The 25791-nt window shown below is 41.0% G+C and overlaps 1 protein-coding gene across 1 annotated transcript; it reads right to left on the reverse strand.

The window, feature by feature from the left end:
* Nucleotides 1-5282: 5282 nt before the first annotated feature.
* TAF15 (TATA-box binding protein associated factor 15) lies at nucleotides 5283-25408 on the reverse strand. Its single transcript, XM_065647081.1, has 16 exons — nucleotides 25302-25408; nucleotides 22423-22459; nucleotides 21255-21303; nucleotides 20966-21056; nucleotides 20770-20887; nucleotides 18330-18613; nucleotides 17400-17514; nucleotides 10774-10808; nucleotides 10120-10152; nucleotides 9420-9529; nucleotides 8751-8880; nucleotides 7786-7875; nucleotides 6342-6426; nucleotides 6166-6251; nucleotides 5955-6060; nucleotides 5283-5656 (listed from the first exon to the last, which is right to left on the reverse strand). Exons 1-16 carry the CDS (start codon nucleotides 25309-25311, stop codon nucleotides 5617-5619), a joined length of 1419 nt encoding a protein of 472 aa, XP_065503153.1. The 5' UTR covers nucleotides 25312-25408; the 3' UTR covers nucleotides 5283-5616.
* Between the last annotated feature and the right edge of the window lie 383 nt (nucleotides 25409-25791).

The following is a 25791-nucleotide window of genomic DNA, read 5'->3' on the forward strand; positions in this document are numbered from 1 at the left end:
CTCCTGCAACTCGTACACAGCCCATGATCTTGTGGTTTCCACCGACAAGTTAACAACTCTGTTTACTCCCTGCAGTATTTTGTTTGACTATTTTGTTTTAGTTTGACTAAAGCAAAAGGATGTTTTGATTCTGCTTTGGTTTTGGGGGGAAAAAAAATAGGATGTGACTTATATCTGCTTTTGTTTTTATGCCAGCTTCAACCACACACCTATTTTAAAGCTCACAGGCCTCTTCCTCTTCTTTTTAATCATGCCAAAAGCTGAATTTACGGGAGCATCTGTTGAGCACAGCTTGGAGAGATCCGCAGGGATCCTGTAACACATGGCTTTTCAGCTGGACAGGGATTAGCCTGGCAAGCGGGATTCGAAGGAGCAAAGGATCCGCATAACGTGGCAAAATAAGGAAGTCGCCGAGAGAAAAATACAGATGGAAGAAGTGAGGAAGGTCGCGGCTGGGCCAGTGGGCGCTGATGGATGGGCTGTGGGAGAGCACGGCGGGCGGCTGGCACGGGGAGCGCTCAGCCTTGCTCCAGAGATCCAAGGGCCGGCCGCTCCTCGCACAGGTCAGCCCAACGCTTCCTTGCAAAACAAGAGCGGCTCTGTCTGCAAACGCATCCGTGTTTGGTTCGTATCTAGGAAGCGACTGATCCATCTGCTCTTCCACTTAAGAATATGGATGATGAGAAAGTGACTGGCTGGGTGCCAGCAGGAGCAGGAAACTCCTTCCCCTGCGCATTGTAATGCGGGGAAGCGGCTGCGAGGGCACCTGCAGCCCCTGGAGCAGCCAGCTTTCTGACCTGGCATTTCCCAGCTTTCCGACCTGGCATTTCCCCGGGGCTGCTGCATTAGTCCTTTGGTGATTTGGCATTCAGACAGAGAAGAATTCAGCCCAGCCTTGGAGATGCCAAAGCACAGTTCACTGCAGACTTTTGGCTCGGAGTATAAAGATGTTTATCCAGCTGCTGTAATCAGAATGGTATCAGGAACAGAAAAGCTGTCTTGTGGAAAGGTGAACGGATTTCCAAGTCTTTCAGCATTAGGTAAGAGCTCAGAAGCGGGGCAGAAGAAAGAGTTTGGATCCTTGTAACTTCTACCCCAAAACTGAAACCTGAGAAGATAAGCCTATGGCAAATAGCTGATGAAGTTTTACTAAAAAATATTCTTGGAAGAGCATGATAAATAGATCCATACAAGCCCTGGTTGCCTAAACATTCCCACTCCCCTGGGTTTCTAGACAAAATCCCGTCTCCCTCAAATTTAACACAAAAGGTGTCAATCCAGTCAGCTACCTTGATTTCAAACCCCTTTCCTAAGACGCCTCCACAGCTTGGACTGAGGGTTCCTAATTTAGTAACATGAGCATATTCACCTGAAAACCTCACGGAAAACTAAACGCCGTTATCGCAGAGACAGAGTCTGGAATCGGGGAGGTTGTTTGTGGAGCCGTCGGGCACTGGCAGTGAATCACTGTCTGCTCCCGGCAGAAGTGAGCTGCCAGAGGAGTTTATAAACCAACATTGTGAAACTGCACTTCAGTGACGTGAAACTTCTCGGAGCAGCTTCTAATGTTTACCACAACCGATAAGCAAATAGAAACACCATTACTCCTCGGCGGCAGTTTCTCCCCAGGATGGATGCGATGCACAAGAAGTGCCGGTCAAAACATCCTCAATGCTTTGCACTAAGAACACGTTCAAGTTGTTCCTTTTAATCCACTTGAGATGCCGCCTCTGGAGAACAGTCATTCTTCAGATGTTTGCTGCTCGACACCGGCTGCGGCAGCTGGGGAGCAGTTGGGTTGCTCGCTGGGTGCCGTATCAGGCAATGTCAAAAATGCTCATCCTGCTGCTCAAAGGTGGCCAGATCTGGGACCAGTTCAGATCAGATGGGCACAGACACAGCACCAGCTGCAGGAGTCAAATTCTTCACAAAGGCACAAGAGGCTTCTGTTCCCCTGGCTTTAGCTCTCACGAGGGTGAAGCTTTTGTGCTTAGACAGAGCTTTCCTGGGTACTGCATCTGCGCAGGGTAAGTTCTGACAAATCAAAGGACTTTCCCTGTCCTTAATGTGTTAGATAAGGAATCTGTCTAGTCCAGTATCCTGTCTTCAATAGCCTCAGGAAAAGATACTTATCAGAAGGGTGTTTAGGAAAAAAAAAAAAAAAAAAGAAAATGCAAAATCCGTACATACTTTCCTTGGCTTTACCTTTTGTGTGCAGAGGTCCTGGGAAGTCGGTGAGGTCGAGAGGCAGCATCCAGCTGGTGAACCCTCCTACACATACATCAGCAAGAGTTGTGCTGCATTTGCTGGATCAGTTTGACTGAATCTTACCAGTTATTTGCTCAGAGGATGGCTAAAACCACGCTTCCCTCTTTCTAGGATCGTGGTACCACCTGAGTTCCAGCAGACATCATAATATTAGCATGAAAAATGGACTTTAAGTCCTTTTGCAACTTCGGGTGCATTCTGGCAGCTGTGTTTTATGACAACAGCTTTGCAAGCGATTTCTACAGCAGCATTGGCAACATTATCTGCTGGGGACGTCGTCACACGAGCTCTTTGTTACCCTGGAAATAGGAATTATCATTTCTAGATTAGGCAAAGCAGCACCGGCTGAATCCTGGCCCCAAAACCCCAAAGGCTCGAGCTGTTGGCTTCAGTCACAGCTTCCATATCTCTCTCTAGGACTGTGGTATTTGAGCAATTTATGAAGTCGCATTACTTCTTAGGGTGAGGTGGGTTTGGCTGCATAGAGTCAGCACAGAAATTATTTGGCCATCTCTTGGATGGTTTAGCTATTTTTGTGGCATTTCAGCCCTGTAACGATCACACGCCTCTCCTCCATCGGCATCCCTCCGTTACGCTTTTCTCCATAAAGTCATTGTTGAGCTTGGCAAGTGCTGGATGTGTTCTTATAAATAAACCACCAGCATTCCATACAGGACTGATTTCCAAAATAAAGACCTCGCCATTTAGAAAACGGGTTGGAGGAGGGATCATAAGAGATGAAGGAAGCAGAGCACAGCTGTTCCCAGCTCAGCCCCAACTCCTCCTGCAGCAAGGAGCTCTCTTGGTTTTCCATCTCCTGATGGATTTGCAGCCCTCTCTCCTTAGATTGCAGTTTTATTATAGGAAGTTCTACCAAATTCTCACAGAGCACCTACTGAAAATAAAAATAAAAGGCAGATATTACAAATCCTATTTTGAGTTTGATTCAGCTGTTGGTCTGTTAAAAGATTATTTGTCAACAGACACCTTCCTCATCTGTTAAAAAAAAAAAGCAGCAATTTTAGTATCTGTAAATGTCTGAGTCTTCGTATGAACAGTGCTGATCATTAGCAAAACAGTTTATTTGCATAAAATTACAAGTAAATCTCTAGAAACTGGAGCAGCTAGTCGCAGTGCTGACTTAAATATGCAACCTGCTCAGTTTATTTAACTACATGCAGGAATATTCCTACCATGACTGCAAGGCCCAGTATTTAAGAGCAGTCCGCTTAAGCAGGGTACAAGAAGTTAACAGCAAATGTTACCACGTCAGGAAGAGGTCAAATTAACTCAATCCTTAATACACTAGTTACTGATTTTTTTTTCTTTTAAGCTTTTTACTTTTCTTTTAAGCTCAATTAAAGCTTATCCTGCTGAACTTTGGGCAGTTGCAGAGATACACTGCGGTGCTAAAGGACTACACAGAAACAGCTGGAGGGCGATGACGTAGTTAAACGGTCATCTGGGTTTACATCCTTCACAAAACCCCACTTTCCCAGGCCTCTCTAAACTAATTTAACTCTCTCTACACCAAAAGCAACTAAAAAACACACGTGTCATCAAACAAGTACCACCCCTTCTCTGTATGACCTGCTAGTTTTTCACAAGACAACACAGCTGGTGAAGAAGAGGTCTTCACTCTCTTAAAAAACAGGTAAGAACGTTTGTTGTGTTTTGCCCCGATGCAGAATAGAACAAAACTCGAGGGCTCGAGGTGCAGCCCAAGGAGGCGTTTGTGCAGCACAACGTCCCAGCGCGGCTCTGGCGGGGATGGAACCTCAGGCAGTGACACGTCCCGCTGTCCTCAGCCGCTTTCACGGCTTCCCTCCTTCACCCCATCCAGCAGCCACCACCTCGGACCTGCCGCCGCAGCGTGTGCGAGAGCACCCTCTAGACTGCTTCTCTCGAAGTCATCGCACCGGCTTAAAAAACATAGATACGTGAACTTTTCTAAGTCTGGCTCATTTTTGACAGAACCAAGTTAGGAGTACCAAGCTTCAGATCTTAAATAAATTCAGTCTCTGTTGTTTTGCTTAAGATTTGTCTACAATTTGCCTTTCTAAAGCCTCACCCACACATTAAGTTCTATAACGTTACTAATACACATGTATCTCAAATTCCACTGTTTTAAGAGGAACAAGCTGCCCAGAATTTGCAAGAGATGCCTCTTCTGACAGAGCAGTGACAGTATCCATCCTTTCCAGGAGCACAGCACAGTTATTACATTTAAAACCTCACATAACGCCCGATTTGAACTTAGCATGACCATAAATGCACACTAAGCTAGGGAGCTGGATTACAGACACTAACAAAAGCTATTTCTGTCCATTTCTTTGTGAGAGCCCATGGATATTGTGCAGCCATACACCCAGTTATCAAGACTTTAACTACGGACCCTGAGAACTTGCATGTGTAGTATTTTGCCCACTGGAGTGTTGAATGACCAGATGATTTCAAGGACTTGTGATGACAAGGTAGCACTGGACGCAGGCTGACGGTGGCAGCGCTCACTTCTTGCCGATTCCCACCAACCCACCTCTGCAGTGCGACGTATTCCAAGGAGAAATTATAATTAACCTTCCTTGATTCTTCAAACCTTGGTTTCAGTGCTGAATCCCAAACACGATTTGTCTGTTGAACCTCTCCTGCATCTTGAAGATGAAACAGCTGCACACACCACTTGTTTGCCATCACCCACACTGCAAAAGCAGCAATTAAAAGGTGCGGCAGTATGTAGCAAATTGCCTTACCTGAAGGAAAGGCTGGCAACATGGGGCTGCATTCTCAGAGAGGAACAAAAAAGGATCAGGGAGCAAGTCTGGGATAGAGGGCACGGAGAGCAAGTGGGCTTCGCCACCCAATTAACTGCAGGGTTTTGCAGACAGTACAGAGCTCAGGTCAAAGCAGCCGTGCCATTGCAAACTAGACCTTATTTACTACTTAGGTCATAGCACAGGAAGACAGGGAATACGTAAGGAAATGCATGCAACTGAAGTCATTGTGAAACAGTAAGATTTCACAAATAAAACAATCAGCATTTATTGTTGTATTACAAAACACTTCATATTTTGGCAATATTTTACAGTTTATCCTTTTCTTTCTTAGGCCCTGTTGAAAAGGTATCGGGTGGGGAAGAAAAGAGGACAATGTTGAAATCAAGATTAAATTTTAATGCCTTGCTTAAAAAAAAATCCTCCCAAACCACCCCAGTCCCTCCCACCAAAATAAAAATCTAGTTTCACTCAATTCCACTATCCAAAGAGGGCATGGGTGAAGCGGCAGGCAAAATTCCGGCAATTTCACTATCAAACGCATCAAGAAGACAAACAAAAACATTCACAGTGGTTTTCAGTATGGTCTGTTGCGTTGATCATTTCTGAAATCATTTCTGAAAGGGAAACGGAAAGTTATGAGGCATCTCTTAAGCAAATAACAAACAGTCCCTTCAGTCAAACATCTCTACGCTGATTTTTGTGTATTCTATGTTTAGACCACCTTATCCAAAAATGCTCACAAAACACACTCAATAGGCAAACTGACTTATTTTTTCCGGAAGCTCCTACTTGTAGTTACTATTTTCATAACACAGTTGTGCACGGACACATAAACAACACTTTTCCCACAGTCTCTATCAATCCCACAGTCTGTATGCTGCACAACCAAGCAAGGGTGAAGAAACCGCTTACCTTCCTCCCATTTTACCACCGTAGCCGCCTCCCCGATCGCCTCCTCTGCCACCACGCCCTCGATACCCTCCTCTTTCTCCTCCATAGCCACCTCTGCCACGAAAATCTGAAGGAAAACACAAACGGACACATCAGCCAGGTTTTTCAGAAAGCTGCAGATGTCATTAACACTTTTAACACTTCAGAAGAGACATGGTTTGGTTTTACACACCTCCTGATGGACGCGAATCTTCTGGTCTCGGCTCACCACACTGGTTGCAGGAATTCCTGCGAGCGAAGTTCATGTTACCACAGGGCCTAGAAAATACAAGGATCCCCCAGACTTAGCTGCTAAGGAACTCAGAGAGCATAAACAAAACAGCACTGCCCAATTAAAATGACACTTACGGGTTAGGACAAACCCAATCACCATTTTTGGGTTCCCCACTTCTACCCTGGAAGCCCCCACCTCTTCCATATCCACCTCGTGAACCTGTAGATAAAATTATAAATCAGAATAAAGGAGGGGAAGCGTCTACGACCTACACATGAGAAACATTTATTAAGGACTGTCATCGGCTTCAAAACCCAAGTGACAGATTTTTCAGGTGGAAGACAGGGTGTTTAATGTAAATATATCCCTACAAGGCAAGTCTCTGCAACCACATTAGGAACTCTGAAAGCAGCAGGTAGTGTCAATGACAAAAAAATTGTACAGCTGTAGAATTCAGCATCTACTGGCTGAGGAACTACAAGACAGGCAGAAGTCTTGGGCAAATGACAACAGAACTTTCAGCCACCACCAAATCCCAACAGCATTCGACGTCCTGAAGTTAATGTATCTGCGTAGCTGAAATACACATTCTCATGGACAGATTTATAACTTACACCAATGGGGAAAAAATAGGCAAGGATAGCACATGGTGGCTAGAAAAATTTGCTCCACTACATATTTTTTATAAGTTCTTTTTCAGCAATAAAAGGAAACTTGATGGGCTTGAATTGCCAGTGGGTAAATATAAACCCACTACGTGCATTAATAAAACTTCATACAGATTTAACAACCCATAATATCAATCACATATGGCCAGACTGTCACAGAACGAACACGTAACAACTAAAAAAAAAAAAAAATCACTGGATTAATGCCAGGATGTATCTGACACAAGCACAGGGACGACATAGTTCTTGCTTTCTGCATCAAAAAGATTATGAACTTTTATACCAATTGAAGTTCTCAAAAGATTCATTTTTTATCAGCCTATAAAACTGCCTGATTTAAGAACTAAAATTTGTTGACAGCCACCACACAAAGCATGCTTCCTGTAAAATGGTAATTAATATCCAGTGGACTACTGACAAAACTGTATTATGCAGAGAATCAGGGAGATTAACATCTATTTAATTAAAAGAGTCAGACATCCAACTGCTGCTTTAAAACAGTAGCAGTTGAACAATTTGCCCTGCTTAATGGCACCTGGAAACATCACCGCATCTCCAGGCTTTCCTGTAATTAGCAAATATTCACTGGGAATTCACACCTATTTATGTGGAACCCGTGTACAGCCTCAACATCACCATTACAGTCTCTCTTTAAAAGCAAAGCTGAGACATGATCTGAGGACTTTCCAGCTCAAAAGGAAAGCGTAAATTCTGTGTTGTGCAAGAGATTACAGATTTCAGTTTACTTAACTTGGTTCAATCCTTATTACTCCCTTTCATGGCAGAATCCCAAAGGCCCATATACTTCGATGAATCACTGCTTCAAAGTCAACTTCTCTTTTATAAACCAGTAATAGTCAAAAAGCATTTAACTATGCAAACCCAAGGATTCCACAGATTTCTGTCCCACCTCGGCGTCCGCCACCTCCACCTCCTCTCATGAATTCAGGCCTTCTAGTTGCAAAAGTAACTTTGATAACATTGCCATTGAATTCTTTTCCTGTGGAAAGACAGAAAGGGAAAGATCAATACAGCTCTCAACAACCCAGCAGCAATTTCCAAAGAACAGAAGTGATTTGCACATACAGACTGAATACAAAGCTCCTAAGACACAGGGAGCCTGGAGTAAATCTCTTATTTTTGAAAATGCTGGTCCAAATGTGAGATGGTAAACACTGAGGTACTTACTAGGTTCTCCACAGATTTTTCACACCAGATGCAGAATATGTCCTTTTGGTTTTACCCAATATGATTAAAATCCTGTGAACAGGCCAGCCCACAGGAACAGGCACTTCTCCCCTGCTCAAGTTTACTACTACAAAAGAGTATCACTGAATTTCCTGTAACAAGTCTGAAGAGTTTCATATCGATGTATTTTTGGATCTGCTCTCTTCTTTAAACTTGTTCTTCACTGTATGCATACAAAGCACTTGGCACAAGATTGCCATAAGCTTTACCAAACCTCTTAAAGATGCTACCACAACACTAATAATATCAATATTAACACTGCAGGAAATCCCACCAGCTGCTAACAGAGATTACAGCTCCATTGGTCTGAACAAGAAATGACATGAACAGCATCTCTCATACTTTGTGCATGGATGACTGGGGTACAGCAAGAAACCCTAACAGTTTATTACACATTTTTGGTTTTATCACTAGCTGCTGTTCCACTGAATCAGAACACCAGCACACACTAAATACCATAAAATAAGAGGACTTCTTAAAAAAAAAAAAACCCAAACAAACCCCAAGCTCAAATCAAAAAACAAAATCCGAACAAAAAGTAACACGAGGTATCCAATGAGGTTATTGATTTGCTTCTTCCACTTGATAGACTCATAAATAACAAAAAGAACAGGTACTCTCACCCACCATCAAACCAGTCAATTGCTGCTTTAGCAGAAGGAGGGTCATCAAAAGACACTGTTGCTTCTCCCTTTGGTTTGCCAGTATCCTTATCTGTATAAAGATTTATCATAGGTTTGCCAGTCTTTTTGTTGGTCTGAAAAGAAAGGTGGTACACTTGGCATAGGAAAAATACTGTAAAGCCAGTTCAGAACATAAACTGTAACAGCTAAGTATCATTAGAATGAAGATTCTCTTGGAGCTGGCCTGCAGAAACAGATGCTTTTGAATGAAGGGTACTGGCTGTTCTCCATGAAGTAATGATGGGCCCAGTTTTTACAAAAATTGAGGCCAAGTGCAGGAAGCCCTAATTTAAAATTGCAGGAACAGAAGAAACAGCCATAGAACACAGAAGCATAACTGCTGAAGTACGAGGGTGGTACAATGGATAGTGTCAGTGTTAAGGGTTATAAAGACCAAAGAAGAGATGTGAAGCGATCTAAATGTCACTAGAAAAAAGCTGCTAGTGCTGCCAGCTTGCAAATGAGCTGTCAGCTGGGAACCCAGATAAAAATATTATCTACAACTGCTGGGGAGTCAGAGCGAGCATCTGCCTGGAATGATACCAGTACATTTCCAATGCACTCGCTCTGCAAGTTCTCTTCCTTCTTACCAATGATTTCCCATTTCACGTACCTTTATAATACCAATTTGTTTGAAATAGTCGGCCACTTGATCTGTTGAAACATCCTCTCCAAGTCCTTGCACGAAGATAGTGTTGTTATCAGAGTTGTCAGACTCTGTATCTATTAAAAAAGAAGCTACATTTACCACGCATCTTTGTGGTAGCAACAGAAGCAACATTTTAAACTCAGGTCTATACTGCCCACTAGCAGACTCTTAAATTCCAAAGACATCTCGTGTGAAATAAAAGATAAGCAGAGAGCACAATTCTGAAGTTAACACCATCAACTCCGAAGGTGCACACACAGCACCTTCAGATGCTGCCATACATCAGAGACCAAATATCTTCGACAGCTGGCCAGATGTTTGCCGCACACACAACTTGTCCACACAGCTAAGGACACCCAAAACCATCAAAGTACTATATGTTTTAAATAAGACAAGTTCAGCAGAAGTGTTACGGCAGTGAAAGCAGCTGCTTGGCTCAAGCAGATTCAAAGTTCATCAGCGAATTCTTACTTGCTGCATGAAATGACATCCAAAAATTTACATGCACTTTAACATAATACATTTCTGTCAAGGAATACAAGCTTTAGCTAAAATTTCTTTTGAGCCATGGGAATTGCAGCCACATCCATCTTTCTAAAAATACATTTTAAAAGCAATGACCTAAGAGCTACAATCCACTCCCACTCACTGCTTGTTTTCTTACCAGCATCTGATCTTGGTCCATAATCCCTTTGACCTATGAAACAGGTTAAAAAACAAAAAAAAAAAAAAAAAGAAAAAGACTGTTTTTAGCAAAACATTTTCAATTTACTTTTTTAGATACAAGAAAATATTTAAAGTATATACATAATGCATCTAAGATCTAAAACATTAACCAGATATTTAGAGAATATTTAGATTAAAACGTTCGACAGAAGGTGTCTGTAGGACGTTAACGTGTTCTTTAACTTGCAGCATGTGGCAGTTGCCACACTGATGCTATGCTGGTGTTATCTTGCAAATGCTGGTTGTCACATCACCAAGCAGTTTACCACTATTTTCTTTTTTTTTTTCTTTTTTTTTTTCTTTTTTTTTTTTTACCTCTAGTACCTTTCTAAGAGACATTTGTAACAAAAATTTTAAAAAAAAAGAAACGAAAAAAAAAATCCGGTGAACGTCACTGTCTCCACAAATTCTTTCATGCAATTTGACAAAGTAGAAATCCAGTTTATTGCTAAAAGTTTGGCTATTAAAACTCATGAACACACCAGCCTCACCAAAACGCTATAATGCTTCTACTAGATAGTAACAAGATATTGGTGGCTTTTAGATTTATAAAGAATTTCCACTGAAACATTTTTGGATACTCGGCACTTACCACCGTAATTTTTGAAGCCACCACGGTCACCACCACTGCAGAGGAAAAATTGAAGAAATGATTTCTTCCTTAAGTCTCTATGTGCTGAGCCCAAGGCTCAATCTACAGTTAACTGATCACAAGTTGAGAGTTACTGTCTGGCAGCTAAAGCACCATCTCTACCTTCTCCTGACTTCTCATTCTTCTTCAAAGATTAAATTACATGAAAGTGAATAATCTCACAGGGTGCTACACTGGAGAAGAGAAGCCCTACAGAGTATTTTAAACGAACCCATACATATTGTTGTTGTTTCAATACTTTCTCCCATCCCATAAGCCGAAATGATTGGTATTAAAAACAGGGTTTTAAACCAGAAACATTATTTTCATGAAGGTTAATGGGCTTTAATTGTAGATGTAATTGCTACTTTGGAATAATTAGTACTCTAGTGCTTTCCTAGAAGTAAGAAGAGCTAAAGCTAATTAACCTCCATTATTACGCATTTATATACGGGGGACAAATTATCAGTATCAGCCATTCTCTGAGAAAAGGTCTGTGGGGATCTACTGCACTATTAGCACTTGACATTACAGAGAAGGTGTGTGTATGTGAGCTTCAAAAGCAGAGGCCGTGAAGTTTTATTTCATTCATTCTGAAACCTGTGGCACAAAATGTAGACCAAGTTAAGAGATTACACACATCAATTTTCAAAGGTTAGAGGGGATTTTAAACAGGATGTTACGCCTCTAATTATGTGCATGAAAATAAACCCTCACTCTTTTCAATGTAAATGTTCATACCAGTAAGATTTTTCACAACAGCATTTTTAATTGCATCCATGTTATGAACATGATATAATCAATATTCAAAGCCTTCAGGAAAAAAACACAACCACTGGATTTTTCAGAACATCGATAACCAAGTGTCAGAAAGACGGTCTCACACTGCCACGTACTGCCTGCTCGCACAGGAGACACAGCTGCCACCTGAAAATTAGGCAGGCCCACCTAATCCCAACAGCTTTTGCACCCAGCAGCTGAGATAAACCCAGCCTAAGTTCAAACCCCGATCTCGAGGGCTGTCTCCAGACTCTGGAGCTATTGTGCTGGTTTGAGTGGCTGCTTCACCGATGCACTTCGCAACCAAAAGTCACTGCAGGTTTTAATTCAGTCAACACATCAGAGTCCAGACATGGGACACAAGCACCCCAGAAAAAGGCAATGAAATAAAATTAGGGAGTAACTTCTTTGGCACTCTGTGTACCTGTTTACAGCAAATGCAAAGTCATGAATGGGAGATATGGTTTGCTTAACATTGAGATAAAATCTGTCCAAAGCGAGGGACAAAAAAGAAATAAGGTTTCAACAGATATTATCAAAACTGGATTTAGAGAGACATTCTTTGAAGGGTGACTGACAGTGTGACAATACATACAAGGACTATCAGATGTCTGTCACAACAGACTATGACTTTTACTGGGACTTTTCTTTAAATACATTTTTGCTGCAGATTTTAAATTGCTTCTCCACAGAAAAAATCTGAATGCAGTGTCATTTACTTGTAAGCAATTCATTCTGCTCATGAAAGAGGTAAAATGAATTAATTTTACACACAACATCAGAGCTGGTCTTTATTCAAGGCTGGCTGTTTTCAAGGACTGATGATGAATACACAACGGTGATTATAATATTTACTGTAAATCTCTTTCTGCCACGTCCAATTCACCTCAGCTAAAAAAACCCACTTTGTTACGACACAACAATTTTCAATCGGATGCCTGCTCTTCTAGGATCTTAACTCAGAAATAACAAGAGTGAATATATCAACCACAGAAATGTTATCAAAGTTTTCCAACCCTAGATTACAGTCCTAATTCATCAAGACAGCACTATCCAGAACATGTATGTTTTCTGATTTGAAAGTCTACAGCAGCAGAAGACACAAATCAGAAAAACCCAACAATCTAAACAAACAGAAAATGTGAGCAACACACCCAGGATTTTATAGGAGGTGATGATTTTGCTAAGATGCTGGGGTAAAATGTGTGCACCACAATTCTGAGAAGTGATAGAGTTGGATATATAAAATGTAAAGGAAGTCCTCGTCAAATGCCTAATTTCTGCCTCTGTGATACAGTAATTCTGCATCCTACACTAACAAGTGCAACTCACAATTTTTAAATCAGTTTTTCAATTAATGTCTGTAGAAATACAGTTTTGCCCAAGTACGCTTGAACATGTTCTCTTCTTGCTTAGTCTCACGTGGCCAACCCAACCAAAACTTGCATTAATTCAGTGACAGATACCCTTAATGGCAGATTAATGCCTTCCTCCTATTTTTAAGTCCGATTTCACATGTAATTTATAAAGCTGCAGTGTGTTACCTTCCTGAGACTGCTGGGCAAAGCTACCCCAGGTCCCCCGGGAGGCACATGGATGTGCTGCAGCAAGTAAAGCCAAACACAGAAACTGGCTGCAAGCAGATGATGCCACAGTCTCAGATTTACCCCTCGCCGAGACGCAAAATTCAGGCCTCAATCTCAGCAACTGAATGAGTTCCCACATTGTCACAGAACATGCAGAAAACAGAACTGCAGTGTTTCACAGTCTATTGCTTTAACAGTCTTGCACCCAGACCAAATAGATGGGTGATCAGATGGAGTCTGCAATTCTAACATCCTATTTTAGAATCATGGACAGGCAACTAAAATTCCACAATGCCACCACCAAAGATAATAAAAGAGACTGAACTGCAAGCAGCCAGACTGTGTATGTGGCACCATTCATAGTGACAAACACTTACTGCTATGAAAGAATTGTCTTCAGATGTTCTTTTCTCCTTATACTCAGTCATATATTTAAACATCACCTACTTGAGTGTAAGTGGAGTTCATCTGAACATAGCTTACTTCAGCTGGGGACAGCTCTTTAAATTAAAGGCACAGTTACATGGAGCTAAACACTACAGACACAAGAAATATACTTTAAAAAAGTTAGCAGATATCGGCAAAGGTAGCACCAAGAATTCAGGAACCAAATTCCAGCCTCCAACATGCATCTCTCTCTTCCCAAGCGTGTGGGAGTTACACATAAGAATGTATTTTGACAAACAAGCAAGGAATGCTTAGTGCACCAATAAAGTCACTATAATTTTCTTTTTCTGCCTATATTTATTGCCTTTGTTCATGTTTTTCTAAAGTCTATATAATGCTAAGCTCAAGCATATGCAAGTCAAAATATTAATTCTGAACACAAACCGCACTGTTGTAAAAAACATTTGCACTAAGTTTATGCTTTCTTTATATCACAATAAGCTACTCACAGTAGCTAATATAGCAATTAAGCTGCATAGATAACTTTTGTTTATAGTACATCAACATCAAATCTGCACAAGAAAGGAAAAAACCCAACCAAGAAAACAAATCTATGCTAAGCAATTAATTCCTTACCTTTCAGATGAAAACTAACAAAAAGGTGACTTATTCTACAAATAAACTTGGAAGAATAACTTAAGAGTAAAACTCTGCATGCTGAAGACCTGGTGTACCTGCTTTCTAACCAAGAGAGCTCAAAGATGAGACTCTTCTACTATGGGTTTTAAAAAAAGATAAGATTTTGCTTCTTAGCCAAAATACAAATTAGTAAGATCATCAATATTTCAAGCTTCAAAATGGAAGGGTGGAAAAACTCTACTAAAATCCCCAAAGAAGTAACGCAAGACCATTAACAAAGCCTGAATAATTTTGAAACCCAAAGTTACTAAGATTGAAAAGTGGACATCTGATGCATAAGAAAAATTACTGTTCTCTATCTAATAATATTAGATGGGAATCTGAACAGTAATTTCTCAAAAGATATTTTCTTCTCCGTGCTGCGTGACTTTGCACAGGCACAAAAGAAAAATGAGTTCCAAAAGCATTTATTACAGTGCATGTTCAAGTCATTCCAGTTTTCAGAATAACCATTCATGCCTTAACGTGTTTGCAAGTACTTTTATAAAGGTTATTCTAAGAAATCAAAGCTCTCCAAATTAAAAAATGCTAATTTGATTTTGCCCCAAGTATTGCGGGATGATGTTCTGCACTTGCAGGCTGCTCTCAGAGGTCTGGTACGCAGGCCAGGTCTAAATAGACAAATGCAACTCCCAAAAATCTTGCGGGAGAACCGATGTCGCAGCCAAAGTCACTGTATCGTGGGATGGAGAGCGGCGAGGCAGCGGTGACACTGGTGACAGGAGCAGCTTGCGCTATAGAGGTGTAAAAACACCAACGACTGGGTAACGCTCTTACCCGTGAACAAGCTGCAACAAGTTCTCCCTGCATTTATGTGTCAGTGAAGACAAAATTGGTATTACTAGGTAGCACAGATGAGATTCATTCGCTATGATCTCAAGTTGGCTATTTTCTTCTTTGTAATGTCCAAGAACAATTTTTTGGTATTGATACAACTCATTTACACATTATTTTCTAACCACTATAAAAATCAAAGCCTCTGTTATTCCAGCAGTGCAAATGTCTGTGTAGACAAGATTTTTAGATGAGATTATTTCCTGATGGCTATGGAATTTTCACAGTTTAATGTTACACAGTAAAACGTGATCGAAGTAAAAAACTGAAAATGGTAACTAGTTACTGGAGGTAGACTTTACATTCCTAGACAAGCTGATTTTAGGAAAAAAAAAAAAAAAGAAGAAACCCAAGGAAAGAAAACCAAAAAACACCCTCCAACTCCACAATCTCACAGGACTAAACATGATTTCTTACCTTATTAGAAGTTATTTTCCACTTGATTATACAGTTTGTTATTTAATTTAACCTTTTACGCTTTTCTAAGAAGCATGACTTTGGTAAAATATGTATGTCAGAAGCAGAATCCTCCCTCATAATTATGCAGAAAGACTGAATAAACATATATGACACTGTAGTTTCAGAAAGGTTTTGCTACAAAGAGCATTAAAGACCTCGTCACTTAGCAGCACCAGACAGAATTCCTAGTAAATGCCATCCCACTTTGCTGTATTTCCCCCTCTTCTCCATTCACCTCCACTCTTCTCCTTCTTGTGGCTTTCAAGTCCACGGAAATACTATTATCTACATGGATGTGTGAACAAAGTTTTTCTTACATTTTGGAAAAAATATGGGAAGAGGCTTTATTTTCACAGACATTAATTTATCTTACTTCATCTTGCAAAGACAGAAGTTTGTTTCAAAGTGATAAATTCTACCAAAAGTATGTTTTTTGAAGCTCACATTCATTCCTTTTTTTGGAAAGGGCTCAGCTATAAACAATTTTTTTTAAAACTCAGATTTTATCATAGGCATATGGAAAACTCTCATCCACATGGAAAAGCTAATTTTTAAAAATCGTTCAGTTTTAATTGAAAATGAACTTAGAAATTACTTTGCTAGTTAAGTTACATAATATGAAACCCCGGCAAACTGTAACATCAAATAACTATTAATACACTTTTGTAATTGTGCTACCACATCTCATTAGAAAAGATAGGGTTCACCTATGTAATCAAAACAACAAGCCATGAAGTACAATTTGGGACCACATTAGGAATGGGCAAATGTTAAATATGGTTTAAAAATAAATATTTTAAAAAATAACCAAGTCTTAACACACTGCTGGATTATTTTATTTAAATTAGATCAGTATTGTACGATTAAGTACAATCATACAGTATTGTATGATTAAGAGCTCTTCATCTGGAGTTCTAGCAATAATAACCCAGAACGGTGCAGCCTGTTGAAGGGTAAGTGCTGCTGACAAACAACAATTCAAAGCTCACCGGAAGCTTCAACATTCTTACTTTGTACCAATGAGCACCCCACATCCCCAGCCATTGCACGTAAAGGGAAGCCAATTGTGATAATTCATTAAAAATAATAATGTCATCTGGTCTAATTCAGCAGGATTTAAAGCAGAGGTCCCAGTCTCTCAGACCTATGCATGAAATCATCTGAAAGCACAAAATTTAATATGTGCATAAATCATCTTGACAGGAACAGGGCCTAAGGCAATGGCAGAAGGGGTAACAGTATCGTTAGTATTTGAAGTCTACCTAAAATAAACGTGTTTAGACTGACAGTTAAACCAATAATAAAAATTGTATTTTGATGGAAGTTTAAAACTGCAAAAAAAGTTGGGAAGCAATAATATTATTACTAAATTATTTCTAAATTATTTAGGAAGCAGAAAGATAATTGGCCCACCTTAGTGTAATGACTTGTCATTGTAACATCAAAATAATTCCCCGCTAAAATGTTAGCTACCTTAGCTATGAATTTTATAACACTTTCTAAATCCCTGGCTGTTGGTTTTCTTGTCATTGAAAACAAATTTTTACGAGTTTTAAAATACCTTATTTCAAGCGATAGGCTCAGGCAGTTTTTGTATTGTAACTCATGTAAATAAAATGCAGCTATGTGTCATAACAATCAAATGCTTGGTCTGAATCTATCTGCACCTAAAAGCTTTTCCTAGGCAAAATGCATTTCTGTGCAGTGCAGAAAGCAACCTTTCATTTTTGGAAATCTAAATCTGAATGACATTAGGAATAGGCAGATAGTAAACAAAAATTAAAAACAGCTAAATAAGAAACAAGGGTAAGGAACTGCAGGCACTGGAATGAGATCACTTACCTGTATCCAGACATATGACCTCTTCCATCCATGTCATATCCCCCTCTACCTCCTCCCTGTGACCCGCCATATCCTCTATTATCTTCTCCATACCTACTCTTTTCACGACGATCATCTGGAGGAATGAGTAAAACAAAACAACACCTGGGTAAACTGTAGTGCAAACTGCAGTGAGGTGAAAATTCCCACCCTACAGTCTTTTTTTGCCCCTCCAGTTTGCCATTTAAATCTGGAAAGCATCGATTCCTAAATCTCTTACATAATCTATGCCACAAAGTAACGGAGCAACATTTGATTTGTTATCTCCCTTGGTTTCAGGGCCACAAGGTATCTCAGAGTGTAAAGACTGTATTTTAACTAGACTCCATTTCCCAAACATTAAACACATATTGTCTAAAATCTACTTCTCATTCTACTTCCAGACAGCCTTCCCACTTTACAGAAGACATCACTGAAGAAAGAACAAGGATAGAGTGTGGGTTGTGCCGCTTGTGTGAAGTTACAGCAAAAAAAGGTTGACCCTAAAGTTCTAATTTCCTTCTATCTCAGAATTCACCTACATGGCATAAAGCTGGAATGTGAAGTGCAAAAGCTCTTCATGACTGATCAAGACATGTCACCCTCATGGAGGAAGAAGGTTCAAAACAGCTCAGGAAGAAAATTCCACATAGAATTTGAAGAACTCAGGGAGACGGGCTCTACAATGCTGCCTCCAACAAATGCACATACAACAATTCTGAGGCCCCAACAATTTTTCACCTCTGCATAGTATTTTGAAAGTCTTAACAAATAAATAATTCCCCAAACATATCAACATGGAAAAGAGCTTTAACTAATCAAATCAAGTGTCTGTGCAAGGAAATCCAACTATTCCACAGTGTTTCTGCTCTATTTTATTAGCCAATATGGAACTCAGTGGTTGAATTTTACCTTGGTTGTTGTGGCTGTAGTTTCCCTTCTGAGACTGGTAGGATTGCTGAGAATGGCCATAGGAGCTTTGGTGCTGGTTGTAGCCTGACTTTTGGTCGTATGAGCTCTGGTGGCCGTAGCCCGACTGCTGGTCATATGAGCTCTGGTGGCCATAGCCCGACTGCTGGTCATATGAGCTTGACTGGTGGTCGTAAGAGTCTTGGTTTTGTCCATAACTTGACTGCTGGTCATAAGAGCTTTGGTGCTGACCATAGTTTGACTTTTGTTCGTAAGAGCCTCTTCCGCTTAAAATAAACAGAATTTGTAATGATTGCTAAACGTTCACAGAATAGAGCGGATAATAAGGGCTGAAAATTCATGACATTGCTAAAATTTCCTAGTCACAGTTACCTCCCAGTCATTACTGTCATACGGATATGAAAATACTTAATATTTAATCTCTGCTGGGATATATCTGGCTTCCAATAAAAGCAAGGCAGAAAACTGTATGTTGACATCGCTTTCAAGACACCCCTCTTTCCACTGTAAATTAATTTAACAGCAGCACTCCCCTTATATATGCAAGACATTATATAGATTTATGAGAAATAAATTGCATCCAGGAAACACTGGCTGTTACTCATACCTTTGTTTCCCCCCAGGTACTTAGTTGCGGCTTAACTGTATTATTTTTTCAGTAATTGAAATTAATCACTGACCTCTGTCACCCTTTTTCTCTTCCTCCTTCCTGATTCTACCCCTTTTTCAAAAGATGAGGACCTATATGTTTGCCATTCTCCAGCTTTTAATGATCTCACTTGCTAGCCAAAATGTCTCAGAAAAACCAAAAAAAAAAAAATCTAAGAGCCTACAGAAAGTTTCCACCAGCTTTTCAAGGCTCTCTAAGATGAAGTCCCTTGGGTCCAACCAATCTCAAAATATCCCCTCCATGTAAATACTGCCCCATCTGCTCCCCCTCAGTTCTAGCCTAGATCTTAGCTTAACGTAGCTAATCCCAGTGGTAAAGATTGTGAACATTTTTGTTTAATAGCTCCACTTCAAAAAAAAGTCAGCTCCGCTTCAGTCTTTGCACCGTCACCAACGAAAGAAGAACTGGTGAGGGCATCCACTATTTGCTCTTTTTCCTTCCTTCCCTCAGGATGTGAGAGTTACAATTTTGTAGCCATCCTCTTCAAACTTGCTATAATTTAATTTCTCACTTTCTCCTCATTTGTTACAACCACACATTGAAAAGTTTCCCTCCAATGTCTTTTTTTTCATTTTCTTGGTCAAAACCAAGTTGTTGGAGAATCTATGCCCTGTTGCATTTTTCCCCACTAGATGTCTACAGAGTTAAAAAACACATTATTGCCTAGTCTAATAAATGCTCAGAAAACTAAGCAAAACAAAACCTAATCATGTTCCTGCCTTCTTTAGGGATGTGAAACAGACACTCTGAGTGACAGCACCTACTGCTGACAGACTAAGCCCTGGCTTATTTATATTAATATGTTTTGTAGTAACTACAAAAACAGAAACCACCTACAGGTTTGCCGAAGTCCAGATTGTTTTATCAGCTTGCAAAAAACTACAAAAAATATTCGGACCTTGGACACAAGAATGAAGTTTAGTACATCACACTGTATTTTAAAGAGGTCACATCCTCAATAAAGAGCTAATATGAGCAGTAACCTCGGGGTGCAAAGCTTGTAAATTAGATAATGAAGTGGCCTTATAAGTCATCACAGGAAGCTGGGTTGTATTTTCCAACATACTATAAAACTTGAATCATTAATCCTCCTGAAACTGATTCAAGTAAACGATTCTATGATTCTGTCACTTAACAAGTAAAATACATTTGTAATAGCGTAAAGTACTGAATCGGAGTATAGTATGGATACACACATTTAAGTTATTGATGAGGATATAAAAACATGATGTTTCAAGAATCCTACTTAGTTGAAAAAAGAAAAGGTATTTCTTAAATGGTATTTCTCAATCTTTACCTCTTTTTTCACTACAAAAAGGCATTCTAAGTCAGATAAGAAGTCTGCAAATCTACAAACAGCGAAGAATTTCCTTGCTAACAGTTTATTTGAAGTTAACAATAAGTATTTTAAGTTTATACAAAAGAATGTGACTGAAGAGGTTCTCAATCCATCTTAATCAAAATACTCCCTACCAAGCCCATTCTTCATTGTAGTTACTCTCCAAAGACTTTCTAAAGTTTATCTCCCCATACAGCTTGACTTTAAACCAACTGCATCCATCCTTCTTACATAAAGAAATATTCTTCCCTTATCTCCTGTTCTTTCAGTCATTAAATAGGTCTTAAGGAGGTGGATTTTCAGATGTCTTTTTTTTTGGCAATGATAGCAGGAAATTTGTTATAGCTCTAGCTAAGACTGTACAACTACTAGACAGTACTTTAAATAGAGACTGTTAATCTCAGCATCCTTACCCTCTAGACGATCCTTTCTGCTGGCCCTGACTGCCATAGGACTGCTGGTTGTACGAACTCTGATTCTGATTTTCATAACCGGATTCATCATCGTATCCCTGGGAATCTTGTCCATAACCTGGTAATTGAGGAAGAAAATTTTTAGTAAATATTCACCATTTGATTACTGCCAATGAATGTAACAAGCTAGCCAAACCTGTTTGATTTTGTCCATAGCTCCCATGATAGTTTCCATAGTTCTGTCCGTAGGAGGAATTGTCTCCACTCTGCCCATAACCAGAATATCCCTGTAATTTAAAGAACGTACTCAAATAAGTGTAACTTCCACAACACGTAATTACAGTTTTCCTTTGCTAGGCACAACTGCAAACGCCAAGCACAGCTGAGAACGTATTTCTTCCCAGCCCAGATATGGTCACCCAGGAACAATTATTTTTACTCAAGGAACATCTGCTTTGAAAGACACAGTATTTTTTTCAACGTACCTGTCCTTGTCCATAATTTTGACTGCCCTGATTGCCATAGGACGAATAGCTGTAAGAGAAAAATGGTTTTAGTAAATGCTTAACAGCACCCTCCGCATGTGTTGGAAAGTAAAGGTATTTTTGGTGTTATTTAAAATTCTTTTCATTCCAAAATAGGTGTTCAATCCCAGTACTGCAGTTGTAGGCATATTAGAACCTCATCAATAAACTATTGATTACCATAGTTGACTGTCAGAAGAGCTTATTTTAACTTCCGCTGTTTCAAGTGTAAATTTAACGTAGATGAAATTTGAGCTTATTGTAATTTGACAGATTCTTCAGAATCACAGAAAGCTTTATCGCATGAAACCAAGGCATTTTAAGTTTTTCAGTATATTCTTACAAAGTTAATTTTATTTTAATCAGTTACTGTAAATTTGGTATTTGTTGGACTACTCAACAATATCAATATCAAAAGCCGGACTAGCTTTAGATTATACTTACTCGTTATTCTGCCACTTTAAGCCTTCGTGAACTGACAGAAAAACCATGAGCTGAAACTCCTGTCATACTCAGACATAAACTCAAACTCACAGGGTGCTATATGCATAAAACCTTCTGACTTTCATTAGCAGAGTCAGTATTAGCCATGATTTTCACACTTCCATAAAAACGCTTTTGTTTCACTGATTAAAATATATCTCCTCCCAAAACTTGCAGCGATTTTATGAAGTGGCTTTTAAATTTCACAATTATGACCAGTTATCAGAGGGTTTGAACAAAAAATTCCCTCCAATGAAAAAATAAAATGGAAAAATAAAATTTTACATCTACATTGGCCCATCATCTTTACACTTGTATAACCTTCGACTGAAAACAAACAGCTTAAGGCAGTCGTATGAAAAGTATTTCTATATATTCATGACATTTTGAAAGTTCTTACTATCAAAGGATGTCATTCCCATTTAAACCTGCTTGCTGTTGTCCCTTCAGGAATACGAATTGTTCCCCTCTTGTATAAGACATCTCAATAAAGGCCCAGGCAGTAAGCTTTATACACTCATGACTCCAAAAACACATCAACACTCTATCACGCCCAAGGATTCAAACACCACACTGAGAACCCTAAATGGCTTTTTGTTTTGCAGATTCAATTGCTAACAGCAAAAAAAACCCAACCCACACATACCTCTGCTGGCCCCCAGACTGACTGTAACTTCCAGAATCTAGAAAAAGAAGTAATTCATATTGAGAATTTCCAACCGACATTTTATTCCTCTGCTTACTTTAAGAGGAAGAAATTTGGGGAGAGGGAGAAAGGCTCAAGTACACTGGATAAAGCAGCTGCTTTTCCTACAGAACGAGACAGCTCCCTCTTTATTAACAAAAAAGAAAAGGTGAGGGCTGGGGAAATGGGAGCAGAGCAGCACAGGGTGTGGGGGACACGACGCAGGTACGGCCACTCAGAACTTTCCTTTTGGAGGATCCGAATTCCATTTTCAAGGTGGGTCTTCAAATATTCGGGATTGCACAACCACCCCTAATGGCTATGGAATTCAGCGCTGTCATCAACGAACAGAATGCAGCAGCTTAATTACTCAAATGAAGCTAAATATGTCAGTGCCACTGATCCCCTTCTTAAGACACCATAAGAAAGCTCTGCCTGGCAAAGGGCACGGACACGGGCAGAGTTTGGAGATGTAACATCAGGGATGGAGGAACGTGACATGAGGGTATCACCTAAGCTATTTAGACATGAAGCAGCATTTTTAATGGTAAAGTACCTCATCAAGGCAACAAAACGCATCAAATTTTGTATTCTGTAAGAGTAACATTTACCAAAAGCTGAGATGAAAAAATATTTGATTTCACACGTCCTATAAAGTGATTTCACTCAGATGTGAAACATGCTCATCCTTTTGCACTGCTATATAAATATTTCTTTGCCTTTTCATAATGAAAATAATTTTTTTTAAAAGTGCAACTCAGACACATCTATTGTTTTTAATGAGATGAAGGTCAATTTTTTACATTATTTCCATTTAAATGATCAAAACAAGTACTATTAAACAGCTAATAGCATTTTTAAATGACAGTTTCACTCCAAAATTTATACACCATTAACGCTGATAATTAAAACAAAGAATATTAATGGTTGTTTCAGAAAGAACTCGAGTAAGGAGGTAATTAGCTATAAATTGAAGAATTACATTTAATTCTCCTTAGCTTCTCTCTTATGAATTTCTGCCAAACCACAACATTTTGGAAGAAGTTTGAAAGCAACCAGATAAGGAGCCTCTAAAAAATGAACATGTATAATCAAAGGAATTTCCTTTATTTATACATTTTCCTACATCCTTTGTTGGGCTGCTTAGTCTACAGATTTCTGATTAATTTATTTTGGTGGGCTCAAGGGGAAGGAGGGTCTAAGAATTTTTGGAAACAACAGATAGTTTATTCTGGAAATTCCTGGATAAGCAAACATTTTTTTCTGAATGTTTAAGAAGCTCATAGAAAATTGTCTGTGCATGAAGCGGGTATAGTAGACCAGCCACCTTGCACACTGCTCAGGAAATGTATTCCTCTTCAGACAGAACAATCTGCTGTGTACATTTGAAAACTGAAGTTCTCATATGAAGTCACATACAAAGAAGCAGTATTGCTTCTGTAGTATTCTCAACAGAAAAATAATTTTGTGTTTGAACATCACCATAGAGTAAAAACAGAAGAGACACGCAGGTGCTTGACTGGGAAGTACTTCAGGTCTGGGAAGAAAGTGGTTGTAGTTTACTGCCCAATTTGACTCATTTAGTAGAAGACTTCATGGTCTGAAGTCATTTCATGGCACCTTCGGACATGTTTTCTTCTCCTGGCAAAGAGCTGTCCTTGCATTAAAGGAGTCCCTTAACATACTTGGTTTTATTCTCTACCATTCATATATTAATATGTGATGTGAGACAATACTAAAGTGGCTCAAGCCTAATAAAACGTGGCTCACTCCACAAAACACAGCCCTGGCATCCTTTACCCATTCTGGATACACACCTGTCCGTGGCTTCCCAGGGGCATCACTGCTAGTGGGACCAAAACATTTTCACCTCAAATGGGTGAAGAAACAGCAACACAACGTGCTTCCAGGAGCCCCAGGAGAAGCCACGCTGTGTCAGGTCACCTGGCACAGCAGACATGATGTCTTCATCCTCAACTAAAGGCCTCCCATGGGAAAAGAATTACAGCCAGTGCATTTGTAAGCCCACGCTGGGGGCTGTGGAGCTAGCCCTGCACTGCACTGGCACCCACGGGGGGGTTCTACAGCTGAACGCAGAGCGGATGCAGCAGGTCCCGGGACACAAACGTGGGTCTCCCTAAGGGGGTGAAACCCAAGGGAGGGGGTGTTGGCCCAAAGGAGGAGCACACAAACCTCACTGTGGGGAGCAGCACAACCAAAAGGTGGGTCCACATCTCACATTGGGGGGACACATGGAGCCATGACCCAGAAGTGGGGGGGTTATATCTCACAGCAGGGGGGACGTAACAACCCAAAGTGGGGGGACATGAACCAAAAGGGGTTCCACATCTCACACTGGGGGGTGTGGCACAACCCAGAGAGGGGTCTCTACACGCAGGGGGTGCCCAGCCCCACGCCGGGGTACCCACATCCCACGCAGCACCCGAGCGGGTGACCCCAAGGGGCTCCTGCCCCCGCTTCCCCATTACAACACGGGGGGCGTGGCCGCACCGACCCCGCCCCCGCCATAAAGGGGCGGGGCCCGGGCAGCGTCACGAGGGGCTCCCTGGGGATGGGGCGTGGCCTCGCCCAAGGGGGCGTGGCCCCCCTCCCCCTCTCCGTCGGCAGGGAGCGCGGAGCGGACGGTAAACGGGAGGAGCGGGGAGGGGGTATGATGAGGGAGACGGTGCCGCGTCTCCCCCCTAACATGGCCGCGGCCTTTTCCACCTGCGCCTCATGGCGCTCGCCAACCCTCCCGCGCCCGCCACACCCACACGGGGAAGAAGAGCCGCCGACCACCACCGCCGCCCCCTCAGCCCGCCGGGCCTGGAAGCACCTACCCGAAGCCATGGCGGCGTCGGCCGCTGACCGGGCTGAGGGAAAAGGGGGGAAAGAGAGAGAAAAACAGAGAGACCAAGCGCCGCGCCGGCCGCGCGCACACTGAAGCACCCGCAGCTCGCGCGGACTGCGGGGCCGGGCAGCCAATCAGCGCGCGGGGCGCCTACCACTCGTGCAGAGAAGTGGGGGGGGGGGGGGGGGAAGAAGGGGCCGTACCAAGTCACGGTGGCCAGAGGGGTGGGCGGGGATTGTGCGAGCGGGAAGGGGGCGGTGGCGGGTGCACGGCGCAATACGAGGCTGGGAATCGCTTAGAAGATTAAATTAGTTTAATTAGGAAACACGGAGAGCATGTGCAGGGTGCCGAGGGGAAAACGTTTCCCACGTTTCCCCCTCGGCACCCCAATTGTGCATCGCCATTTGGGCCAGAGAGTGTTTCCACGGTTTCCAAAGAGGCTTCGCCATGCCAAACTTCACAGCAGCTGGGGAAAAAAA

This window comes from Caloenas nicobarica, chromosome 17 (assembly GCF_036013445.1).
Source record: "Caloenas nicobarica isolate bCalNic1 chromosome 17, bCalNic1.hap1, whole genome shotgun sequence".
In the NCBI taxonomy this organism is placed as follows: Eukaryota; Metazoa; Chordata; class Aves; order Columbiformes; family Columbidae; genus Caloenas; species Caloenas nicobarica.